Below are 13,113 nucleotides of genomic sequence, written 5' to 3'. Positions count from 1 at the left end.
GGCCCTAAATTATCTAATTGGCACCTTGAGTCTTCTCTAATCCAAAGAGCTATTTATTTTTCTTTCTTTCTTTCCTTCCTTCCCTCCCTCCCTCCCTCCTTCCTTCCTTCCTTTTGGTTTTTCGAGACAGGGTTTCTCTGTAGCTTTGGAGCCTGTCCTGGAACTCCCTTTGTAGACCAGGCTGGCCTCGAACTCACAGAGATCCGCCTGCCTCTGCCTCCCGAGTGCTGGGATTAAAGGTGTGCGCCACCACCGCCCGGCTCCAAATAGCTATTTTTCAATGTTTCCTTATGAGGAAGCTTCATATTATGACTTTCATGGTGAAGACAGGTACAAACTAGAATTGAAAGGAAGTGGGAATCAGATGCCAGGCACATGTTTTTCATATCTGTAGGCAGAAGCAGGAGGATCGCCACCAAGTCCCAGCCCAGCCAGCTACGTTAGTTACATAAGAACATATCTCACCACCCCAAAAAGGATATGAAAAAAAAATCTATTGTATTTATACACCTCTTTTTGGTTTACTAACATGACATTTGTTTTTTGTTTGGTTTTTTGTTTTTGTCTTTTTGGGACAGGGTTTCTCTGGGTAGCATTGTCCTGGAACTAGCACTGTAGACCAGGCTGGCTTCGAACTCATAGAGATCCACCTGCCTCTTCCTCCTGAGTGCTGGGATTAAAGGTCTGCGCCAACACTTCCTGGCTGTTTTTTTAACATTTTGACTATTGTATTTACTATTGTTACAAACGTGAGAGCACAAAGTAGTTCACACACCCCTTTGAAGACAGTGTTTGGGAGTACACACTCGCAAGTGGAATTGCCAGACCTTCTGGGAAAATCTAACATGCTACAACACAATGAGACGTTAAGTGAAATAAGCCAGTCGTAGGAGAAATGTGGTTCGATTTGCAGTGGTTGTCATGAACTGGTGTGAGGAAAGACTAGTATTGATTGCTGTTGAGTGAGCAAGTTTCAGTTCTCAGCTAGATGTAGCCCTCAAGAAACTGCTAAGGCTGCAGAACGATGTAAATGTACTCAATGCTACTGAATTCACGCCTTAAAAAAATAAAATAATATATATATATATTTTTTAAGTAAGCTACTCTGTCTTGAACTGTTTCATTTCTGGAAGAGGGCAATTGTTGGGCTGAAGCCACATAAGGAACTTGTATATGAAGGAGGCAGGGCCGGGTGTGGAGGAGCTCTTTGTAGAACTAGTAACGCGGGAGGCTGAGGCACGCGAATCGCCAAGTTCGAGGCCAGCCTGGGCTACAAAGACCCTAGCACCAGAAATAAAGTCAACCCAACCCAACCCAAGCAATATACCCAAGGGCGTTTAAAAAATTGGTGGGTGGGTGTGTGCAGGTCCAGCGGGAAGGAGGCTGGGCCGAAGACCGTGAAAGGAGAACTAAGGCAGCCAGGGAACCGGAGTGGTCCTGAGCACCCCCACACCAGGGAAGGGGTCAGGACCGCCTGGCCTGCTGGGATTTGGAGTCCAGTGTGCCCACTCTCAGGGTCAGGGGGCTAGGATAGATACAAGGGGCTGGGGCCTAAGCTCCCAACTTAACAGGCAGAAAATAATCAATTTTGTGACAAGATTCCCTGCCATTAGAGCCCCTGAGCACTGTGGGTTCTCCACCCGCCCGCTCCTTTGTCTCCCGCACCGCTTTCCTCAGACCCCCGCTCCCTAACATTCCGATTCTTCCAAGGTGGGTCTCGGCCACCGCAGCACCAACCGTCGGCGCTCCGGCCCCGCCTGCCGAACGCCAGGACACGGGGGCGGGCAGAACCGTCCTCGGGCGCCCCGGAAGTCCCTGCCCTGCTCTCCAGCCGAGCGCCGCGGCGGGATGCGAGGCCTACGATTGGCGGGGAGGCGAAGATGACGCGCTACGTGCGGCGGCACCGCCCCGCCCATGCGCTCCGGCGCGCTGTTAGCGTGGGGTGGGGCGGAGCGTGGCCCCCGGCGGCCATTACCCGGAACAATCCCGGGCCCCGGGTCAGGTGACCCACGGCGGGGCTGGCGGGAGGGAGGGCCGAGGGGTGGAGACGAGGAGTGAGGCGAGAAGCCGAGGGAGGAGAGAGGAGAGAAGGGCGGAGTAGGAGGGAGGGGAAGGGGGCGGGGTGGGAGCGGGTCACGTGACTCGGCATGGAGGCGGCGGCGGTCGGGAGGAGTCGCCGGGGCAGAAGCCGCACTTGTTAGTGTTGGGGGAGGAGGGGACCGGCGACGCCGACACCGTCAGCCGGCGACGCCGCGAAGAAGGCGGGAGGGGGTGGGGGCGAAACCGGGCTCCGACCCCCCGGCCGAGGGGATGAGGGGAGCATGGGCGCCAAGGAGTCACGGATCGGATTCCTCAGCTACGAGGAGGCGCTGAGGAGAGGTGAGGGGGAGGGGTCGGGCGAGCTTCGGGGAGGCCAGTGCCGGGCGCCCGAGGGTGGGTGGCCCGAGGGAGGGGCGGTAGGGTCGGCTGGGGCGTGGGGTGTCTGGCGAGGGACCTGGTCGGGGGCAGGCGTGGGAATCCTGAGGGCCGGGAGGTGGAGTGCGGAGCGGTGTTTGGGAATTGGGGCGCTTGGGGAGGGGGCGAAGCTTTCTCAGTGACGGGGTACCGGGCGCTGGCTGGCCATTCGATGCACTCTGGTGGCGTTGTTATCTTGATTCGGTCCAGGGAAACCCTGTCCATCGCTCCTGGGGATGCTTCAGCCTTTCCTTCCAGGCCCCCTCATCCTTCAGTGCCATTTTCTTATATCACTCTTGCATTAAAAAAAAAAAAAAATACAAGCCTCCGACAACGTCCTGATCTGGTTCCTAACAGCGTTGGCTGGAGAAGAGAAGGTGGCTGCATTTTGCTTCTGGAAATCCTTTAGTATTAGGGAACCTCTGGTTTTTCCCAGGGTCTTTGCCTCTCTGCCGAGGGCGATGACCATCCTTGCGCCTCTCACCCTTTCAGGGGTTGACTTGGATTAAGAAAGACCTGGAATGAAGTTGTGTTTAAAGGTGACAAGAGATTAGACAGCTGATGTGGCCATAAGACCTTGTCGTAGGTTTTCTCGCCCCGGACATTGATCGGGTTGAGTGCACTTGCTTCCCAGTTCTCACCCCGGCGCTCCCCTGAAATGGCATTCGGAAATCCAGCATTGTGATACTGTTACATCTCCCTTCAGACAGTGGCCTTGCTGTCAGTCCTAGGCTGCTGCTGCTACCATTGCCTCTGATTTATTAACAGCCCCAACCCCCTACCACTTACTTTTGATACTGTTGTCCCTGATCACGAAAGCATACGCTAACTGGAAGTATCTTGCACAGTTTTTATGGCCGGAATGTGACTTAATTTTTCATGGCTGAGATTTGAATGTATGGTTGTGTGGTGCTTGTATTTATTCTCGACCTTTAATGGATTTTCTTGGTAAGAAGTGAAAAACATTAAGCAGATTAGAGGCCAGATATTATTGTTGACAGATTTCTGAGACAAAAAAAAAAAATTCAGCCTTAGGCCAGGTGGTTTTGTAGCTTCAGATAGAAAATGAAAATAGGACGAAAAAGACATTTTAAAGTGAGATCTAGTTCATATGTAAAGAAAATTGTGAGTTCACTGGACCCACTACCTAATAAATAGATAAGAAGATACAGAGTTGTAGTTGCATCAGTTTTGGACTGAGCAGAATAGCAAAAGTAAGCCTTTTAGTGGTGCCTTCCTCCTCTCAGCAGCACGGTGATTGTTCTTAAGCACAATCTTAGTTGAACTTTTTCTCCCTGTTTCAATATGAGAAATATTCCAAATTCTTGGTGTATTTTCAACCCTAATAGACCAGTCATTTCCTGAATGCTGTTGAGCTTGACAGGTCTGGGGGCAATTAGACAGTGGCTTACACGGCATGAAATAGGGCACAGTAGAATTGATTTACAGCTGATTTACAGGTTCAGAAGTGTTTCTAAGTTTAAGGGTGTGAATACCAGTGATATACCTGGTGTTAAGATATTCTAAAATTAAACTTTATTCCAGCTCTTGCTGTTTTATTTTATATCAAATTAAGATTGTACATTTTTTTTTGTTTTTTGCGACAGGTTTGTTTCTATGTCTAGCCCTGACTGTCTTGGAATTCACTTTGTAGACCACGCTGGCCTTGAACTCAGATATTCACCTGCCTCTGCCTCCTGCGTGCTCAGATTAAAGGCATGGGCCACTATACCCAGCAAGAGTGTACATTTTATAATATAAATAATACATATTATAACTATATAAATATAAATGAAATTGTTATATTTTAAAATGATCTGGTGAAAGGCTTTCATTTAATTTGTTATGAAACATGTCTGAAAGTTTAAAATGCATATTTAAATAACATGTATGTATTAAAGTCTTGGTAAAGGTTATTTGAATGTGTTTGTTTTTGTCAGTTTTGCTACAGGGGTATTAAACCAAAAGAGGAGCAAGTTGATAAAGTGGTTTCTATGTGTAAACAGGACATGTTTAAAACAGGCAACTTTTGCCGGGCGGTGGTGGCGCACGCCTTTAATCCCAGCACTCGGGAGGCAGAGACAGGCGGATCTCTGTGAGTTCGAGACCAGCCTGGTCTACAAGAGCTAGTTCCAGGACAGACTCCAAAACCACAGAGAAACCCTGTCTCAAAAAACCAAAAAAAAAAAAAAAAAAAAAAAAAAACAGGCAACTTTTAAACATGATACTATTCACTCAAATTCGATGTCACACTTCAGTTTAACTACAGAATGGGTTGAGAACCTTTTGGGGGACACTTAAATAAATAGGTGCTAATACTTTATTAGTTTTATTTATCTATTTACTTTGTATGAGGTGAGATGGATCAGATAGGATTTGACAAGTAAAAAAAAAAACATCTTGATCCAGGCTGTAGTGGTCCAAGCCTTTAATCCCACCACTCCTGAGGCAGAGGCCGTGAATCTTTGTGAATTCAAGGCCAGCCTCCTTTACAAGTCAAGTTCCATAGAGAAACTCTATTTTTAAAAACTGGAAAAAAAAAAACAGTACAAAAAAGCCAGAAAAAAAGAAAAGAAAAAAATGAACTTGAGAGAACTATTTGACCCTTTCACTTTAATTTAAATGATTGAGCTCTACTTACTGCTTATCTGTAATTGCACAGCATTAAAAAAAAGTCTGATGTATTACTACAAATAAGAAATTGCAGTTTATGTAGCAAAGTAGGATCTTGAAATATAATATTATAGGGAGAGAGGGAGGGGCAGAAATGATATAAATACAGTAGAAATACTAAAAAATTAAAATTTAAAAAGTGATATAAAGACAATAATAAGAAATGGTGGCGTACAGTATTAATCCCAGCACTCGGAAGGCAGAGGCAGGCGGATCTCTGTGAGTTCAAAGCCAGCCTGGTCTACAAAGGGAGTTCCAGGACAGCCAGAGCTACAAAGAGAAACCCTGTCTCAAAAAAAAAAAAAAAAAAAGAGCAATGTTAGTGATGTTAGTGACAGATAACACTGGACCTGAGTGAAAGGGTGGTCTAGTTTATGTCTGAGGCACTAGAAATTAGGATGATTTTTGGGTTTATATCCTATTTTGGTTAGACTGCCCTTTATTTTAACTTTTATTTTTCTGGATGTATGTAGCTTTAAACATTTTGGGGAAGATGTGTTAGTGGTACTTTTTTTTTTTTTCTTTTTTGGCTTGTATTGTAAATACTTTGAATAATATACAAGGGACTTGACTTTTTATTAAGATATTTGTGCTATATTTATTTGTCTGTGTTTGCTAGCCATAGTGTGTATGTGGAAGTCATAGGACAGGTTTTTTTTGTTTGTTTTTTGTTTTTTTGTTTTCCTAGACGAGGTTTCTCTATATAACAGTCATGGCTGTGTCTCCCTGTAGACGAGCCTGGCTTTGAGATCACAGAGACACGCCTGTCTCTGCCTCCCACGTGCTGAGGTTAAAAACTTTCACCACCACCGCCCAGCCACAGGTAAGTTTTTGACTCAGGAGTCAGTTCTCATTCAACCCTATGGATACCTGGGATTGAACTCAGGTTATCAAGTTGGCAGTGAGCATCTTTACTCTCTGATCCATTTCATAGGCCTAACTTGACTTTTTAAAAAAAATACCATTATTAAACTTAAAGAATGCGTGTGTTTGTCTAGGGAACTATGTCTGTTTTCATGGATACTGAGAATTTTAATAGCTTTGTTTGCCATCTCTTTATTTTACCATGTTTTATCAGTTTGTAACTTTTGTGTGTATATGTGTGTATTTTTTTAGACAGGACCTCATTTTGTAGTCCTTGTTCTCCTAGAACTCACTATACAGACCATGCTGGCCTTGAACTCATAGATTGCCTCTGTCTGAGTGCTGGGATTATAGGTGTCTACCAACAGACCTGGTTATAGCTTGTATATATTCTGTGTGTTTTTGTGCACATGCACACCTGCTCTCACATGAGCACACACATAACATGCACACCTTTGCACTTGCATGGATTGACTAGAGGACAATCTCAGGTGTGAATCTTCCTCAGATGACGTTCACTTTTTTCTGTCTTTCAGTAGTTTGGGGCTTAATGATTAGGCCAGTTATCAAAAGTCCCAACAGGTGGTGGTCCATGCTTTTAATCCCAGCACTTGGGAGGCAGAGACAGGCAGATCTCTGTGAGTTCAAGGCCATCCTGGTCTACAAAGTGAGTTCCAGGACAGGCTCCAAAACTATAGCACTTTACCACTTGGGCTGTCTTTCTAACCCTTGAAACTTGTGTGTGTGTGTGTATACAAGATATATGTGTACATTTTAATATTTTGTTTGTATAATAGTATAATAATATAAACACACACATATATATTTTTAATATTTATTTATTTATTTATTTATTATGTATACAATATTCTGTATGTGTGTATGCCTGCAGGCCAGAAGAGGGCACCAGATCTCATTACAGATGGTTATGAGCCACCATGTGGTTGCTGGGAATTGAACACAGGACCTTTGGAAGAGCAGGCAATGCTCTTAACCACTGAGCCATCTCTCCAGCCCACACATATATATTTTAAAGACGGTCTCTATGTAACCCTGGCTGTCCTGGAACTTAACTATATAGACCAAGCTAGCCTCAAACTCACAGATAACCACTTGCCTCTTCTAAGTTCTGATATTAAAGATGAAGCTTATATATTCGGTAAAATGTTCGAAGTACTCAGAACACATTTAAAATTCATTGGATGAGCCGGGCGGTGGTGGCGCACGCCTTTAATCCCAGCACTCGGGAGCAGAGGCAGGCGGATCTCTGGGAGTTCGAGGCCAGCCTGGTCTACAAGAGCTAGTTCCAGGACAGGCTCCAAAGCTACAGAGAAACCCTGTCTCGAAAAACCAAAAAAAAAAAAAAATTCATTGGATGAGGATTGGCATAGTGGCACATGGCTAATCTCAGAATTCAGGAGTCAGAAACAGGCAGATCTCTGTGAGTTTGAGGCCAACTGGTCTTCATAGTGAGTTCTAGGCCAGCCAGGGCTTCTTCAAGTGAGACCCTATCTCAAAGAAAAGTTGAGTGTCAAATATTTCAGCATTCAAAGAAAAATTAAACATTTTCTCTAGTTATTTCTTCTCTGTACCTTCTTTCATCTTTGTAGAAAGAGGATTATGTTTTCTTCCCCTTTTAATCAAGAATTGACAGATTTAAAATGTTCCTGACTGTATAGTATATTAATTTCCCAATCTTTTTTTCTTAGATCTAGGACCTTGTGCATCTAGGTCAGGTTCTACCCCTTAGCTACTTTCTGTCTCTTTTGATACAGAGTCAATGTAGTGCAGGCTGGACTTGAAGTTGTCATATAACCAACACTGGCCTTTAGCTTTTGGTATTCCTGCCTCAACCTCCTAAAGTGCTGGGATTACAGGTAGGTTTCTGTCCTGCCCGGTCCCGCAGCTTTCAGTCCCAAGGAAACACAGAAGTCTACATTAATCATAAATTGATTGGCCTATTAGCTCAGACTTCTTATTAACTTTTTTTTTTTTTTTTTTTTTTTTTTAAAGACAGGGTGTCTCTGTAGTTTTGCAGCCTATCCTGGAACTAGCTCTTGTAAACTAGGCTAGCCTCGAACTCACAGAGATGCACCTGCTTCTGCCTCCTGAGTGCTGGGATTAAAGGTGTGCTCCACCAAGCCGGATCTCTGGGAGTTCAAGGCCAGCCTGGTCTACAAGAGCTAGTTTCAGGACAGGCTCCAGAGAAACCCTGTCTCAAAAAAACCAAAAGAAAAAAAAAAGTGTGCCCCACCACTGCTCGGCCTTATTAATTCTTATAACTTACATTAGCCAATAATTCTTGTCTGTGTTAGCCATGTGGCTCGGTATCTTTTATTAGCAAGGCGTTCTCATTTTGCTTCCTCTGTATCTGGATCATGACTGCAGACTAACTCCTTCTTCTTCTTCTCAGACTCTACTTCCTGCCTGGCTACTGGCCTATCAGCATTTTACTAAAATACAAGTAACAAATCATTACAGGATACAAGATCATTGTCCCTCAGCAACTACACAGCTGAGGGTTTTTTTTTTAATAGCAATTTATGAATGTTATATATTTATGTATTTTTAAGGATTTGTTTATTTATTAAGTATACAGTGTTCTGACCTGAATGAGGGCACAAGATCTCATTATTGATGGATGTGAGCCACCATGTAGTTGCTGGGAATTGAACTCAGGACCTCTGGAAGAGCAGCCACTGCTCTTAACCTCTGATCCATCTCTCCAGTCCCCAGGTCATTTATTTTTTTAATACTTTTGAAACAAGGTTTCTTTTTGTAGCCCTGACTGTCCTAGAACTCACTCTAGACCAGGCTCCCCTTGAACTCAGGGATCTGCTTTCCTCTGCCTCCCGGTGTGCTGAGAGTAAAAGCATGAGCAAACACTGCCTGACTAGAGTATGTTGTTGTTGTTGTTATTGTTTGTTTGTTTGTTTGGTTTTTTTTTTTGGTTTTGTTGCCAGGTTTCTCTATGTAGGCTGTCCTGGAATTCTCTCTGTAGACCAGGTTGGCCTCAAACTCATAGAGATCTTCCTTCTTTTGCCTCCCAAGTGCTGGGATTAAAGGTGTGCGCTACTACTGCCTGGTTTAAATGTTTTTAGTTCAAATAGAATTAAATCATTTTCCTCCCTCCCTTTATTCCCTCTAGCCCCTCCCATGTCCTCCTCACTTTTAACTTGATAGTCTCTGATTACTATTGTTATGTATATGTGGTGTGTATATCCATGTGTATGAACAAATGCAGATCCTGCTGGATCTGTTTTTGTTGTTTATATGTGTATGGTTTCAGAGCGGACCACTCTTCTTTTGAACCAGTAAAGGGGTTTATCCCTGGCAGAAGCTAATTCTTGTCCCAGCAATTATTGGTTTCTAGGAAAGACTGTTTCACAGCCGACTTGCTGGTATTTTTGTGCTTACAGTCTTTTCATTCCCTCTTCCTTGATGGTCCCTGAGCCATGGATGCATACATTGGGGCTGGACTCCCCATGATCTGTTGATCTCTGTATTGTGTTTATTTGTGGTTACTGTGATAGTCTCTATTTGCTTCTTTGATGGAGGTGTGTTAGCTACACCTATCTAGGAAAGGTGGCTCAGCACAGTCACATTTTAGTGTTCCTTTGCTCATTCATTCAATTTTATTTCTTTTAAGCTCTGACTAAAAATAAAGCATAGAGAAAACAGCTAACTAAGTCACTCTCTGATGGATCAAATGCCTAGGTCTGTAATTTTCACTAAAATGGATATGGAAAATATCCATAAGGAGTGGGAATAAAATAAAAAATGTCAGAACCTTTAATACCAGCACTGAGGAGGCAGAAGTAGGCAAATCTCTGCAAGTTTGAGGCCAGCCTGGTCTACAGAGTGAGCTCCAGGACAGCCAGGGCTACAGAGAAATCCTATCTCAAAAACAAAACAAGCAGAAACAACCCAAGACAAAAAACAAAAACAAAAGAGCACTGAACTTTCATCACCTGAACTTGTTAAATTCATTAGTAAACTCTTCGGTGTTTGTGTAACTTGTAAAAGAAAAAGTAGTGTAATTTTAAATTTGTGTGCTTATATGCATTATCTAAGTACTTACAGAGGCAACTCTTCTCCCTTTACAGTTTTTTTACTTTTGGGGTGTGTGAGTGACAAAGAGGAGATAAAGTCACTGATGAATTCTGGAGTTTAGAGCATGAACAGAGTGATGTGACGTCCCATTTACCAAACTGGATAATTGTTTGTTTTCTGTTATTCATTGTCTGTCTTTGAGTTTAGTGAGCTTTGCAGTGAAAGCAGTCAGGCTTGATTTTTAGTGATGGACAATTTAGAGTTGGACTATGATGCCTGACCAATAGCTAGACACTATCTAAGGAGAAGGGGAGGGTTTTTTTTTGTTTGTTTGTTTGTTTTTTGAGATGGGTTTCTCTGTAGCGTTGGAGTCAGTCCTCTTGTAGATCAGGCTGACCTCGAACTCAAAGACATCCCCCTGCCTCTGCCTCCTGAGTGCTGGAATTAAAGATGTGCACCACCACCGCTCAGCGAGAAAGGAAGATATTTGGCACTTGATTCTATACTAGATCAAGAGAACTTAGGGAATTTATAATTATTATTTTGAAGCAACCATAAAAAAATCTGTTATCACTTTAGAAGTAGAAATAAGGGCTGACAGTTTGGAAGTTGTAATATTAAGTAGCTGCAATGGTCAAGGGATTTTCTTTTTCTTTTTTTTTTTTTTTTTTTTTTTTGGTTTTTCGAGACAGGGTTTCTCTGTGGTTTTGGAGCCTGTCCTGGAACTAACTCTTGTAGACCAGGCTCGTCTTGAACTCACAGAGATCCGCCTGCCTCTGCCTCCCAAGTGCTGGGATTAAAGACGTGCGCCACCACCGCCCGGCAAGGGATTTTCCTTGTAGATTAGAAGTTGGTCATTTGAATGCCAGGTGTGGTGGTACACTCAGGAAGCTAGGGCAGAAGGTAGTACCAAGTTCAAGGTAAGCTTGGCTCATAAAAGCAAGATTCTGTTTCAAACAACAACAGTTTAGTGATTTATGGTGGTATTTAAAAGTCAAGATGGAACTGACAATTTTTTTCATATTGTATCTAAGAAGCATGACTTCTCTGTGCTTCTGCTTTTGACATTTGGGCATCTGGTATTTGTGTGTAGATTGAGGTATTACATTCCTTTCCTAAGTGCTAATCAGTGTGGGCATTTTCAGTTAGTTGTAGGTAGTTAATTATTGACGCAGAAGCCTGATAAAACTGGGCTCTTTAGTATGTACTATTATAGTTAGAGGCATAAATGTCCTAAGGTGTGTTCAAAATAACTAGCAGTCAAGCCCTGCTCTTAACACCTTTTTTTAAAAATTAGGATTTAATAATCACTAACATGAAACTTCTAAGCTCACCAGTGGTTTTATGTAATATGTTTCTTGGGATCCTGGATACTAAATTGCTTTTAAACACAAACTAAAAGGAGGTTTTACAGTGGAGGCTTTATAGCTTCTTTTCCATTTCTATAAAGAAGGTTGTTATCCAATTATATTTGTAAAAACACTTTTTAATTCTATTTTTTGTGGTGTGTTAAGGATTGTGCTTGACCTTTTGCATCTGGGCAAGTGCTCAACCACTGAGTTATATCCTGGCACTTGCTTTTTGAGACAGGTTCTCACTAAGTTGGTAGGGCTGCCTTTGAAATTGCTGTCCTCTTGCATGAACCTTCTTAGGTATCATATTACTGCCATGTGTCATGATGTCTGACAGAATAAGCCTTTTAATATTCACTGTGGTTGACTTTTGATAATGAAGTTTGAAAGGTTCTGGAGAAATTTCCTTTGTAGGAAGGATTCTTTCATTAAAATGGGCCTCTTTTAGTTTAACCCATGACAATAAATGACACCACTGTCCCCACCCTGTTGTTTATGGCCAAAATATAGACACATTCATCTTTAATTCCTTCCTGCTCATCTTGCTCATTTGATGTCCTGTTTAATTTCTGCCCAGCTATCGTACTCTTACCTCTGCTCTAGTCCCAGCTGCCATTATTTATCTCTTGCTAAAGTTGCACAGTAGCCATTGTGATCTTAAAATCCAAGTCTTGTAATTCCTTCCATCCTACCGTTTTTTTTAAAGATAGGTCCTACTATATATCCCCATTTTGAATTCTGCTTCAGCAGTGGGATTGTAGTCTTGTACCACAATGCCAGGTCATAAACCCTTTATTTAAAGCCTCTTTGTTATTACTTTAGGGGAAGGTTTTACCCCTTATAATCTTCAAGGCCCCAAATTATTTTGCTTGAAACTCCAACCTACTCATATCCTTCCCCCTTTATTTATTTATTTATTTATTTATTTATTTATTTATTTAGGCGCAGTCTCACTTTGTAGCCATAGCTGGTCTGGAACTCGTGGTAGGCTGATCTTGAACTCATGGAGATCTGCTTACCTCAGCCTCCTGAGTGCTGGGAGGGTGTGCACTGCCACTCTTGGTCCTACTACTTTCCCTTTCATCTATAAGCACTATCACACAGTTTTCTTTTTGTTCCTAAAACACAGTTCTGGCTTGCTGCCTTTGCATTTGTCACTGTCAGATAGGAAAGGCTGTTTACTTTTGTAATTGTTATTTGTTTGTTTTGAAACAGGGCCTCTAGTCGCTCAAGATGGCCTCCTTTGGACTCCTGATGTACCTTCTCCCGTTTTGAAAAAAAAATGAGAATTCTTCTGGGTTGTTTGTTTTAGTTTCTTTGAGACAGTCATTTTTTTGGGTTTTTTTTTTTTTTTTTGGTTTTTTTCGAGACAGGGTTTCTCTGTGGCTTTGGAGCCTGTCTGTAGACCAGGCTGGTCTCGAACTCACAGAGATCCGCCTGCCTCTGCCTCCCGAGTGCTGGGATTAAAGGCGTGCGCCACCATTGCCCGGCTAAGACAGTCATTTTTTTTTCTATGTAGCCCTAGCTGTTCTGGAATTCTCTATGTAGACCAGGCTGACCTTGAACTCAGATATTTCTGTTTATGCTGGGATTAAAGGAATTTTTAAAAAAGGGTTATTTAGTTTATGTATATAAATGTTATGTCTGCATGTACATGTATCTGCACATCAGAAGAGGTTATCTGATTCCATGAAACTGCAGTTACAGATGATTGTCA

At 42.7% G+C, this 13,113-nt stretch overlaps 1 protein-coding gene across 1 annotated transcript in view; it reads left to right on the top strand.

Annotated features, from left to right (window-relative positions):
* Positions 1 to 2,207: 2,207 nt before the first annotated feature.
* Usp32 (ubiquitin specific peptidase 32) overlaps positions 2,208 to 13,113 on the top strand; it is a 137,735-nt gene continuing 126,829 nt past the window's right edge. The window contains exon 1 of the mRNA XM_057774344.1: positions 2,208 to 2,379. Within this exon, the coding sequence (XP_057630327.1) occupies positions 2,322 to 2,379 (58 nt within the window). The 5' untranslated portion in view covers positions 2,208 to 2,321. The remainder of the gene's footprint in view (positions 2,380 to 13,113) is intronic.

The sequence above is a fragment of the Chionomys nivalis genome, chromosome 7 (genome assembly GCF_950005125.1).
Source record: "Chionomys nivalis chromosome 7, mChiNiv1.1, whole genome shotgun sequence".
Taxonomy (NCBI): Eukaryota; Metazoa; Chordata; class Mammalia; order Rodentia; family Cricetidae; genus Chionomys; species Chionomys nivalis.
The sequence above is the reverse complement of the archived record's forward strand: the minus strand, read 5'-3'. Positions and strand labels throughout refer to the sequence as shown.